This window comes from Kogia breviceps, chromosome 19 (genome assembly GCF_026419965.1).
Source record: "Kogia breviceps isolate mKogBre1 chromosome 19, mKogBre1 haplotype 1, whole genome shotgun sequence".
NCBI classification, from domain to species: domain Eukaryota; kingdom Metazoa; phylum Chordata; class Mammalia; order Artiodactyla; family Physeteridae; genus Kogia; species Kogia breviceps.
In genome coordinates, this window is record NC_081328.1 from 12453609 (window position 1) to 12466059 (window position 12451).

Here is a 12451-nt window from a genome sequence, read left to right on the forward strand (position 1 = left end):
ATCCTAAGGTGGGAGCGTGTCTGGCATATGTTTAAGCAGCAGCAAGTTGGATGAACAGCTAGTGGTGGATGAACAGAGTAAGCCAGAGGGAGAGTGGTAGGAAATACCATCGGAGAGGTAATGGGACATGCATGGGAGTTGGGGAAGAGCAGGTGGCACAAATCGAGTTGACCCTTTCTTAGTGCTCTCTCTTTTTACCCTGAGTAGGAAGTTATTGCAGGGTATAGTAGGCAGAATTCTGAAGATGCTCCCCCTGCCCCCATGCCAGCATTCTGGTCCCCTGCTTACTCAATCTAACATTAACCTAAGCACTGCTGGGAAGGGATTTGGCTGATGTAATGAAAGTCCCAAGCCCCCTGACTTTGAGATATAATTACTGGGTGGGTGTAACCCAATCAGACCAGACCTTTAAAAGCTGAGAGTTCTTCGCAGCTGGCAGCACAAAGGAAAATCAGAGAGATTCAAAGCATGAGGTTTGAATGTGATTTGGCTGACTTTGAAGGTGGAGCTACATGACACATGACAGGGAATGCAGGCAGCTTTTAGAAGCTGAGAGTGCTTCCTGGCTAACAGCCAGCAAGGAAATGGCTTCTGTCAGTTCTAAACTCAACATCCTGAATGAGTTTAGATATAGATTCTTTCCCAGATCCTCTCTGTAAGAGGTCACCTTGATTTCAGCCTTGTGAGACCCTAAGCAGAGAGCCCAGGCAAGCCCACCTGGACTTCTGATCTACAGAACTGAGGATAATAAATGGGTATTGTGGGCTTCCCTGGTGGCGCAGTGGTTGAGAGTCCGCCTGCCGACGCAGGGGACGCGGGTTCGTGCCCCGGTCCGGGAACATCCCACATGCCGCGGAGCGGTTGGGCCCGTGAGCCATAGCCGCTGAGCCTGCGCGTCTGGAGCCTGTGCTCTGCAACAGGAGAGGCCACAACCGTGACAGGCCCGTGTACCGCAAAAAAATAATAATAATTTTAAAAAATAAATGGGTATTGCTTTAACCTGCTGAATGTGTGGCAGTTGTTACACAACAATAGAAAACTAATTCACAGGGTTTTGAGATAAGAGTGATACGATCTGATTATATTTTAAACAGATGTCAGCAAACAACAACCCTCAGGGTAAATCCATCCCACTGTTTGTTTTTATGTGGCCATCAGCTAAGAATGGTTTTTACAGATAAATATTTGTAGTCGATTTGATGATCGGGAACATTGGCTTTGAACTCCAGTTTAGCAAAATGGTATCCATTTAAAAAAATTTTTTTCATTCCTTTCATTAGTAGACCTGTGTTACAAAAAAATTGTACGCAATTATTATACCTTGAATTTTGTCAGTAAATGATTTTTACAAGCGTGTTTTTTCTTTTGTTACATAAGCACCTATGAAATAGCCTCGATTTTACCTCTTGGCCCAAGCAGGCTAAATATTTACTCTCTGGTTTTCTAGAGAAAGTTTGCTGATCCCTGTTTTAAAGGATTGCTCTGACCACTGTGTTGAGTATAGCAGGAGTAAGAGTGGAAATAAAGAGACTTGTTGGAAGGCTGTTGCTTTAATCCAGGTGAGAGAGGAGGTGATAGTAATTTGGGCCAGGGTGGTAGTAGTGGGGGTGATGAGAAGTGGTTGGATTCTGATGGTGTACTTAATAGCATTTCTTGACAGATGGGATATGGTATGTTTGAGAATGAGAGGAGTAAAAAGTGACTCCTGGGATGTAGACCTACAGGGCCAAAGGTAGAAGGATGAAATTACCATCACCTGGGAAAGCTGCAGGTGGAGGTGTCTTGGGAAGGAAGTTTAGGGGTTCGTATTTCAGTCAGAAATGTCTAGTAGACATTCAAGTTGAGATGTCTTAATGAGCATGGAGTTTATGAGGCTTGGGCTAGAGATACAAATTGGGGAATTACATGGCATTTTGAGCCATGAGACTGGAAAATTTCACCAAGGAAGAAAGTGTAGATGCTTACTGCATGTGATGTACTTCTTGATATTTTCCCGTCTATTGATCTCTTTTTTTTTTTTTTTTTTTTTTTTTTTTTTTTTTGCGGTACGCGGGCCTCTCACTGTTGTGGCCTCTCCCGTTGCGGAGCACAGGCTCCGGACGCGCAGGCTCAGCAGCCGTGGCTCACGGGCCCAGCCGCTCCACGGCATGTGGGATCCTCCCAGACCGGGGCACGAACCCCTGTTCCCTGCATCAGCAGGCGGACTCTCAACCACTGCGCCACCAGGGAAGCCTTGATCTCATTTTTAAAGTACTAATCAGGACCCTCTAAACTGATTTATGTGACCTACTGAGTCATGACCTGCAGTTTGAAAAATAATGTTGAAACTCTATGGGATTTGTGGATTCCCTTCAAAAATTTTCCAGAAATGTTGGAGAACTGCTGATGAAAACTCTGGATGATAGAATTTTCCCAAGATAAATTGATATAGCTTACTAACAGCAAAAAGGAGTATCAGTAAGAATCCAAATTTGAAGTTTTGGAGCACTGAAAGGAATATAAATCAAAGAAGAGGATTTGTCTGATTGTTTAATGTTGGAGTTCCTCAAGACTCCAGCCTAGGCTCTCTTTCCTAGTCACTCTCTGTTCTCAACCAGTTCAGCCTCATTCACACCCAAGACATCAATTACCTCCTATATGCCGATTACCCTTAAAATTATATCTCCAGCCCTCACTTCTTCTCTGAGACACAAATGTCTAAATCCAGATGGCTACTTAAAGCCTCAAAGATACTTAAAATTCAACATATCCAAAAGCAAACTCACAATCTTGTCTTCGAAATTAGATTACCTTCCAGTGGTGTCTATTTTAATGAACTGCACTGCCTTATTTCAGTTCCTAAAACTAGAAACCTGTGAACCATTTTATTTATATGTGTGTGTGTGTGTGTGTGTGTGTGTGTGTGTGTGTGTGTGTGTGTATGTATATTTATTTATTTTTGGCTGCGTTGGGTCTTCATTGCGTGCGGGCTTTCTCTAGTTACAGCAAGTGGGGGCTACTCCTCATTGCGGTGCATGGGTTTCTTATTGAGGTGGCTCCTCTTGCTGCAGAGCACGGGCTCTAGGTGCATGGGCTTCAGTAGTTGTGGCATGCAGGCTTAGTAATTGTGGCTTGCGGGCTCTAGAGCGCGGACTCAGTAGTTGTGGTGCACAAGCTTAGTCGCTCCGCGGCATGTGGGGTCTTCCTGGACCAGGGCTTGAACCCATGTCCCCTGCATTGGCAGGCGGATTCTTAACCACTGCACCACCAGGGAAGCCCAACAAATTAATTTTTTTTTAAATCCAATTTAAGACAGGGAAAGTAGCCTGGATCATCCAGGTGAGCCCAGTTTAATCACCAGTGTCCTTAAAAATAGAAAAAAGGAAGCAGAAAAGAGGAGTCAGAGGGAGATGTGACTGTGGAAGAATGGTCAGAGATGCACCGTTGCTGGCTTTGAAGACAGAGAAAGGGAGCCACAAGCCAAGGAATGTAGGCAGCCTCTAGAAACTGGAAAAGGCAAGGAAATAGATTCTCCCCAAGAGCTCCAGAAAACAATCCATCCCTACCAACACCTTGATTTTAGCCCGTTGAAACCTGTGCCAGACTTCTGCCCTTCAGAACTGTAAGATAATTTTTAGTTTCTTTTAAGCCACTAAATTTTTTTTTTTTTGGCCGTGCCACATGGCCTGTGGGATCTTAGTTCCCAACCAGGGATTGAACCCAGGCCCTTAAGCCACTAATTTTGTGGAAATTCGTTACAGCAGCAAAAAAATTAATATACTCCCTTTACTCCCCTAACCCAAATTACTATCGGTAGCTAGCCCATTACAATTGCTTCTTGACTGGTTTCCTATATTCATCCTTGCCTCCCTCCAGACTGTTTCCTACATCACAGCATGAATCATTTTTCAAAACACAAATCAGATTATATTGCTCTACTTAAAACCAGTTTCTTTTGCTCTTGCAGTAAAGACAAAAATTCTCAATGTAGCCGGTAAGACATTGCAGTCTGAGCACTGCCTATCTCTCTGGCTTCCTCTCTCACCACACTCCCCTTTCAGACATATGGGCCTTCTTTTAGTTCTTGATATGCACTATGCTGCTTCTTGTCACATGGTCTTTTCTTAGGGTATTTCTTTTGCCTGAAATGCTTTTCCTATGCACTCCACCATGCCCTTAGTACTAATTTCTCATCCTTCAGGATCAGCCAAATCTTCCTTAGGGAAGCCTTCCCTGAGTCCCTGCTGGGTCATCTTCATTTTTTATGCATTTACTACACTGCATACCTTTCCTTTTTATATTTGTGTAATCATTTGATTAATGTCTATCTTTACTACTAGAGTGTTAACTCCACGAAGGCAAGAACCATGTCTGTATTTGTTTGTCTTTCTGCAGACAAGAGTAGTGTAGTGTCAAAAAAAACAGGTACTCAATAAATATTGATTGAGTGATAGTTTGGTAAAGCTTTTAGTTCAGTGCCTGGCACATATTAATGCTCAGTGTGACACATGAATGAGAGCCTTATATATACACAGAAACACATAACCTTTCAAGTTCCAGGTTTTCATATTTATCTTTGTGCCAGCAGCTATTACTGTGTCTGGCACATAGAGGCACTCCGATTTTGGTTGAATGAAATAATTCAACCTTGAGCCTTGCCAGTTCAGGTACTAGGTACAATTAGGGTTATACTTCTTTTTTCTTTGGCTTGTTGTTTTTCTTTTTTATAAATGTTAGTAAGATACAAGTACATTCTCTTTGCAAAAGATTGATACAATATTTAATAAAGTAAAACATGAAATTTTCCCCCTTAGCCTTCTCATTCTCTTTCAGAGATTACTACAAGTTATTAGAACTTTCTATTTCTTTTTTATGTATTCTCGTTCATTTGTATATAAATGTGCACATATCTTTTTCTCCTCTAGTAGATTATATTATGTGCTTTGTTCTTCGAGGTTTTTTGCAACATCATACCTTAATCTTCTTAGCAACCAAATGAGATTGCTAGTATATTATTGCCACAACTTATTTGTTCCCCTATTGATGGGCAGTTATGTTCTTTCCAGGTGGTTGTTTTTGTTTTTTTGCTGTTACAAACAGTGCTGCAATGAACAACTTTTATATATGTTGTACATATGTTTAGAATTTAAGATAGATTCTTAGAAGAGGATTTGTTGCATCAGTGGTTATGAGCAATTTAAATTTAATAAATACTGCCAAATTGTCTTCCAAGAAGGCTTTACCCGCTTACCATGAACATATCCTCGCCAACATTAGAAAACAACAGTCATTTTTTTTTTTTTTAGCTGCTCCACACCACATGAGGGATCTTAGTTACCCCACCAGGGGTCGAACCTGTGCCCCCTATGGTAGAAGCACGGAGTCTTTTTTTTTTTTTTAAATAAATTTATATATTTATTTATTTATTTTTGGCTGCATTGGGTCTTCATTCCTGCACACGGGCTTTCTCTAGTTTCAGCGAGCCGGGGATACTCTTTGTTGTGGTGCACGGGCTTCTAATTGCTGTGACTTCTCTTGTTGCCGAGCATGGGCTCTAGGCGTACAGGCTTCAGTAGTTGTGGCACATGAACTCAGCAGTTGTGGCTCACGGGCTCTAGGGCACAGGCTCAGTAGTTGTGGCGCATGGGTTTAGTTGCTCCATGGCATGTGAGATCTTCCCAGGCCAGGGCTCGAACCCGTGTCTCCTGCATTGGCAGGAGGATTCTTAACCAGTGAGCCACCAGGGAAGTCCCATGAAGCACAGCGTCTTAACCACTGGACTGCCAGTGGGACAGGGAAGTCCCAGAAGGCAACGGTCTTTAATTTTGGCAACCTTAAGGACAAAATAATCTTGTTTTAATTTTCATTTTTCTGATTACTAGTGAAGTAATGCACCATTTCTAATGTTACTCATTAATAGTTGTTCTGTGAATTTTTGTTTGTGTTCTTTGCCCATTTCTCTAGTGGGTTGTCTATCTTTCTCTTAATAATTTTTAAGGGGTCTTCATGAATCTGACTATATATTTCTTTGCTATATATGTTACTAATTTTTCTCCTAGTCTATTATTTATCTGTTTTTATTTTACTTATTGTGTCTCATTATATATAAATTGCATGCATGTATTTTAACTTTTTTACAGGCGTTTCTGTCTTTTTCTTTTATGGTTTCTGGGTTATGTGTCTTAGGATAGTCTACTCTTCCCCAAGATTATAAAAATATTCTTTATTTTCTTCTAAGTTTTTTTGGTGGTTTTGTCTTTTAGTTTTAGCTCTCTAATCCATCTGGAATTTATTTTTGTGTGTGATGTGAGGGAATATTCTAAGTTTTATTCCAGGTAGTTTTCCCACGTCATTTATTGAATAGTCCATCCTTTCCCCAGTGCTTCAAAATGCCACATTTATTAAAATTAAATTCCCACTTATCTATAAATGAGTTTCTAGACTCTACATCTGTGCCAAAACCAAAGAGTTTTAATTACTGTGACTTTATAGTATCATTCTAGAATTTTTTCAGTTTCAAGTGACAGAAACCCAGCTCAAATTAGGAAATCTATAGGCTGTGGAAACTAGGATGTGCAAAGGCAGATCTATTTTTAGGCAGAGTTGTATCCAGGAGCTCAGAAGATGTCATCAGACTCTATCTCTTCATCTGTCACACAGACTCTCTCCACCTGGTGGGCAGTATAACCATTGGTAACCTTGAGCACATGCTGATAACAGCTTAATAACCACAAGAGAAGAGGTCATCTTTCCTAAGAGTTTGAGCAAAAAAGGTCTGGGTTGGACTCTGATCAACCTAACTTTGATGGCGTGCACCCCTCTTCGACCAAAGATGTGGGCTCCTCTGATTGGCCAGGCCTGTAACACATGCCCAACCCTCTTGCAAAATTGGGGTCAATCCTACTTCAACCACAAGGAATGGTTTCCCCCCTGAGATTTTGTTACCAGACGTGGTGAGAAGGAGCAGTTGAAAGCAGGGAAGTCTGGTACAAATGTGGCTTTGCTATCTGTTAAGCCAAGTTCCCACACACATATACACACTCATTATTCTTTTTCAAGAATATCTTGGCTATTTTGTGTACATTTCCCCCATGTGAACTTCAGAATTGACTGTCAAGTTCAATAAAAAGTGTCATTGAGGGCTTCCCTGGTGGCGCAGTGGTTGAGAATCCGCCTGCCGATGCAGGAGACACGGGTTCGTGCCCCGGTCCGGGAAGATCCCACATGCCGCGGAGCAACTAAGCCCGTGAGCCATGGCCGCTGGGCCTGTGCGTCCGGAGCCTGTGCTCCGCAACGGGAGAGACCACAACAGTGAGAGGCCCGCGTACCGGAAAAAAAAAAAAAACCTCAATGGAGGGTTAGAGCGCGGGCTCTACGCACGTGGGCTTCAGTAGTTGTGGCGCACGGGCTTAGTTGCTCTGCGGCACATGGGATCTTCCGGGACCAGGGCTCGAACGTGTGTCCCTGCATTGGCAGGCGGATTCTTAACCACTGCGCCACCAGGGAAGCCCATGAAAGGTATTTCTTATTGTGGGTCTTTGTAAACAAAGATTTGAAAAACACTTTTCTAAACATTCTGCAGTTTTGTCTTTTATTTCCCCTTTGACCCAGGAGTTACTTAAGAGAATTTTCAGTTCCCATGTTATTCGTGTTTTGCTTCACTGCATTGTATAGTCAAAGAGTCTAGTCTAGGTTATTCTATACTATTTCTTTTTATTGGAAAAAAGGTGTGTGTATGTGTAGTTATACATTAGATAATTCATATACTTGTTTTTAAAAACTTTGCAGGTTGAAATAATTTCAGATTTACTTGCAAAAATAGGATAAAGAATTGTTGTGCAATGCCCTTCTTTCAGATTCCCCAAATGTTAACATTTCGCTACATTTACTTTATGATTCATCCTATCTCTTCCTCTTCTTCCTTCTCCTCCTCCTCTTCCTCCTCCGCCTTCCCTCCCCCACTTCTTGTCTCTCCCTCCCCCTTTTCTCCCTCCCTCCCCTCTGTCAGCCGTTGACTCAGGTATTTTCAACAAAGTTTAGGTGAGGAGTATACCTTGGTACAAAGACTTGTGTATTATGTCCTTCTCCACACCCAAGCTTCTATATAATGCATCATCCAAGGAAAGGTTTATTGGCCAGTAACTGAATAAAAACTTACATTCTGTCCTAATAGAGATTCCAGTCCCTATGTCTCTGAGACCAAAGATTTTTCCCCCCAGTCACATTACATAACGCATCCAACCTCTTTTGTCCCAGTATTTTGTAGGCTGTCACTCCTGTTTCAGGTGCAATGGTTAGGAGTTTTCCTAGAAATAACAAATTTGTGCTTTTTTGTTGTGGTGGTGGTTCTTTCTTCATGAAGACCGGAGGATGAGATGTTTTTAAAAAGGCTTTCTAGAGGTTACCTTGTTGCAAAGGACCCCAACGCTCCCCTTTTCTACAGAGAAGAAGGAAACAAAAAATTTCAGAAGAAGGATTATATGGGAGCCACAGTGCTGTACTCTAAGGTAAGGTGACCGGGCCACTCCCCAACCCCCGGCCCAGCTCAGCAGGAGGGGCTGTCTCAACAATTTAACAATGCATATTTCTTCAAAAGATAGAACCGTTACTGCTGAATTGTGAATTGTGCAGCCACTAGTAGTTTTGCCTATTAATTTTGGATTGGATTTGAAAAAGAAAACTGGCACAACTCAGCTTTTGGTCATATTCTGAAACGAAGGATAGTTTGTATTATACATCCTGAATTCCATCAAGAAACTTCTAGTCTCATATTCCTTCAGACACAGTGTAGCAAGTCTTGTTGGATGCCTTGGCCTCCCTCCTCCATGTCTGTCAGCTCTTACTGAATTGTGTGCCTTTTTTGTCTGAATAACTGATGAGGCTGTTGGTATGATAGTCCCAATTTAGAGAACAGCTGGATTTTTGCTTGGCCACCGTGTTAGCTTATAGCCAGTATGACTTAGGTAAAGTTAGGAAGGAAAATAAGCTCAATTGCCACAGCCCAGTTGAGCTGCATTTTGAAGATCGTCAACAAATATTTAAAATTATTACACTAACCATCAGTGAACTAGGTTTCAAGGAGGAATAGTGGCTTTTAACGATCTGTTGCTCTTGTCCTGCTTCCAGAGTAGAAACTGGAACAAGATCCCTGAGAGATTTCCTTCCATAATTTTTTAGAGATAAATATGGGTTTAAAGCAAGAATATACCAACCTCTTAAACCAGGTCTGTGAACCCTGTATATTGAAAGAATGAGTGTGAATTTGAAGCGTGTACCCCCTACTCTGCATCTTTAACAGGCCTATGCTTAAAGTTTGGAATTAGTTTTTGGAATTAGTTTTCCAAAAACTATCAGACCTACAACAGCATCTTCTAAAATTGATAAAAGCCCTGCTTTGTAATGCTGAATAATGTAAGCGTCAGCGATTGCTGAAGAACTAAAATCCATTAGATGTAATGATCACTGATAAGTGGCTTAATAGTAGTTCTTTTTCAGAGCTAATCTTTCTTCAACTGTATGCATGTGTGTCATAAATGTGATCACAGGGGAAGCTGGTCAAGGAAAATAAGTAAACTAAAAAGTGAAATCAGACAAAAAAAATTGAACCTTCCTATTTCATGAAACTAGTATTTTGTTGATTGTGGTACTTTGCAGTTTTCCATAGAGCTGCTATTTTCTTTCTTTTTTAAAATAATATTTGTTGTTTTTGTCTGATTGTAAATGTAATATATGTTTACTTGGAAAATGTAGAGAAGCATAAAAAGTAAGAAAAAAATCCCATAGCCAATGATAAGCACTGTTAACATTTTTGCTTATATCCAGCCAGCCAATTTTTCCTCTGAAAATATGTTTTTCTTGTACAAAATAGCGACAGTACTGTACTTACTGTTTTGTAACCTGCTTTTTTTCCCCCCTCAACAATTTATTGTGACCGTTTTCTTACGTGATTAAATTTTCCACTAAAACATGATTTTTTACAGCTGGCTTAGTGTTCCATTACAGAGAACTATACTTGATTTCTAGTGTTGGCAGAGTGTTTGGTTATCATAAAGCTGCAAGGAGCATCTTTCTATGTAAATATTTGTACACACCTGACTATTTCCTAAGGATAAATTCCTAGAAGGGCAATTGCTGGGTCAACTGAATGTATTTTTTTTTAAGGCCTTTGGCACTTGTTGCTGAATCATTCTCCAGGAAAAAACTAGTTACATCCCTTCTAGCAGAGTATGGGAATGTTCATTTCTCTATATCCTAAGCAATATTGGTTATTTGGTATTATTGACATTATTTTATCTTTTTATTTTGGAATAGGAAATGTGTTTACATAGTTAGAATTTTTTAAAAATTATTTATTTATTTATTTTTGGCTGTGTTGGGTCTTCGTTTCTGTGCTAGGGCTTTCTCCAGTTGTGGCAAGCGAGGGCCACTCTTCATCACAGTGAGCGGGCCTCTCACTGTTGTGGCCTCTCCCGTTGCAGAGCACAGGCTCCAGACGCGCAGGCTCAGTAGTTGTGGCTCACGGGCCCAGTTGCTCCGCGGCATGTGGGATCTTCCCAGCCAGGGCTCGAACCCGCGTCCCCTGCATTGGCAGGCGGATTCTCAACCACTGCGCCACCAAGGAAAGCCCCATAGTTAGAATTTTTAAGATGCAAGAGTATAGAGTGTAGTCTACTTCCTCTGTCCCCCAGCCACTCGTTTCCCATCCCCAGAAGCTAGCACTGTTAAAGCTGTCTTTCCAGAGGTACTCCAGAGTATCTAAGTAAATACAACTAATCTCCCACTCCTGCACACACATACTCTTTTTATATAAATAACATTCTATACACGCAGTTCAGCACTGTGCTTTTTCCACTTATATTCTGTTATATGGATATACTAGTAATTTATTTAATTAGAGTCCTTTAGATCACTATTTACCTTTTTTCCTATCTTTTGTTACTTCAGACAATTCTGTGATGAGAAACTTTGCATGTATGTTATTCTGCACATATCTGTAGGATAAAGGATTATATCTGTAGGATAAATCCCTAGAAGAGGAATTGCTGGGTCAATGGAGGTATAGATATATGTATTAAGAGATATATATTGTGAAATTGCCTCCATAATTGTGAGACCAATTTACACTCCCACTAGCAATGTATGAGAATGACCATTATCCCACTCTATGCCAACTCAGTATGCTATCAATTTTACTTCTTTGCGAATCTGATAAGTAAAAAATGGCATCTCAGTAGAGTTTTAATTTGCATTTTGCTGATTATGAATGAGGTTGAGCATCTTTTCATTTGCTTAAGAGCCATTTATATTTCCCATTAGAATTGTTCATATAATTTGCTTATTTTCCTACTGAATTATTGGTTGCCATCATATTGATCTGTAGGAACTGTTCATAAAGTAAAGAAATGAGTCCTTTGCCTGTAATAGGAGTTGCAAATATTTTTTCCAGTTCAAAGTTTGTCTTTTGATAGTGCTTTTATTGGTTTTTTGCAACAAAGAAATTTTTTATTTTTATGTGGTCAAATTCATTAACCTTTTATGACTTCTGGGTTTTGTGTCATAATTAGAAAGGTATTTCTGACTCCAACATCACTTTAGATTATATAGTTTTTTCTGGTTCTCTTATAGTTTCAATTTTTATATTAAGATTTTGATCCATTTGTTATTTATCCTAATGAAAGTTTTATTATCACATATCAAGAACTAACTTTATTTTTCCTCAGTGGCTACTTGTCCCAATACTCTTATTGAATAATCCCTATCTTTTCTCCAGTGATTAGAGATGCCACCTTTATTTTCGTTAAAAACAATTTTTTTTGGCTGTGTTTGGGTCTTTGTTGCTACGCGCTGGCTTTCTCTAGCTGCAGCGAGCAGGGGCTACGACTGTTCGTTGCTGTGCACAGGCTTCTCACTGCGGTGGCTTCTCTTGTTGCGGAGCATGGGCTCTAGGCACACGGGCTCAGTAGTTGTGGCTCGTGGGCTCTAGAGCGCAGGTTCAGTAGTTGTGGCTCACGGGCTTAGTTGCTCCACAGCATGTGGGATCTTCCCGGACCAGGGCTCGAACCCGTTTCCCCTGCATTGGCAGGCAGATTCTTAACCACTAGGCCACCAGGGAGGTCCCACCTTTATGATTATTATTAATACTTGCCAATTTGGTGGTAGAAAAAAGTAGCCCTTTTCTGCTTTCATTTTCACGTATTTGACTATCTGTATATGAATTGTTTCCCACGTATCATTCGTGTTTCTTCATTTGTGAATTTCTATTTGTTCCACTCACACTTCGTTATGTGCCGGATTATGCTCCTCAGCTTTCATTTACCGTTAGTACTGTTTGTGTCTGAAGCCGCTGTCTTCAAAGTGCTTTACCTATTTATTTCCTCACTTGATCTTCACACCTCTGCTCTAAGGTAGTTAAACATGAAGCAGATGAAGCACGGAGAGATCCCGTAACTTACCCAATTTCATACAGTCTTCA

General features: G+C 40.7%; 1 protein-coding gene across 3 annotated transcripts in view; it reads left to right on the plus strand.

Moving 5' to 3' along the window:
* Window positions 1-12451, plus strand: part of SMYD4 (SET and MYND domain containing 4) — a 31165-nt gene that overhangs the window by 2680 nt on the left and 16034 nt on the right. For all 3 annotated transcript variants that reach the window (XR_010838332.1, XM_059046698.2, XM_059046700.2), the window contains exon 3: window positions 8342-8486. Coding sequence is in view for 2 of the 3 variants with exons in the window: in XM_059046698.2 (XP_058902681.1) it covers window positions 8342-8486 (145 nt within the window). In the remaining variant the exon portion in view is untranslated. The remainder of the gene's footprint in view (window positions 1-8341; window positions 8487-12451) is intronic.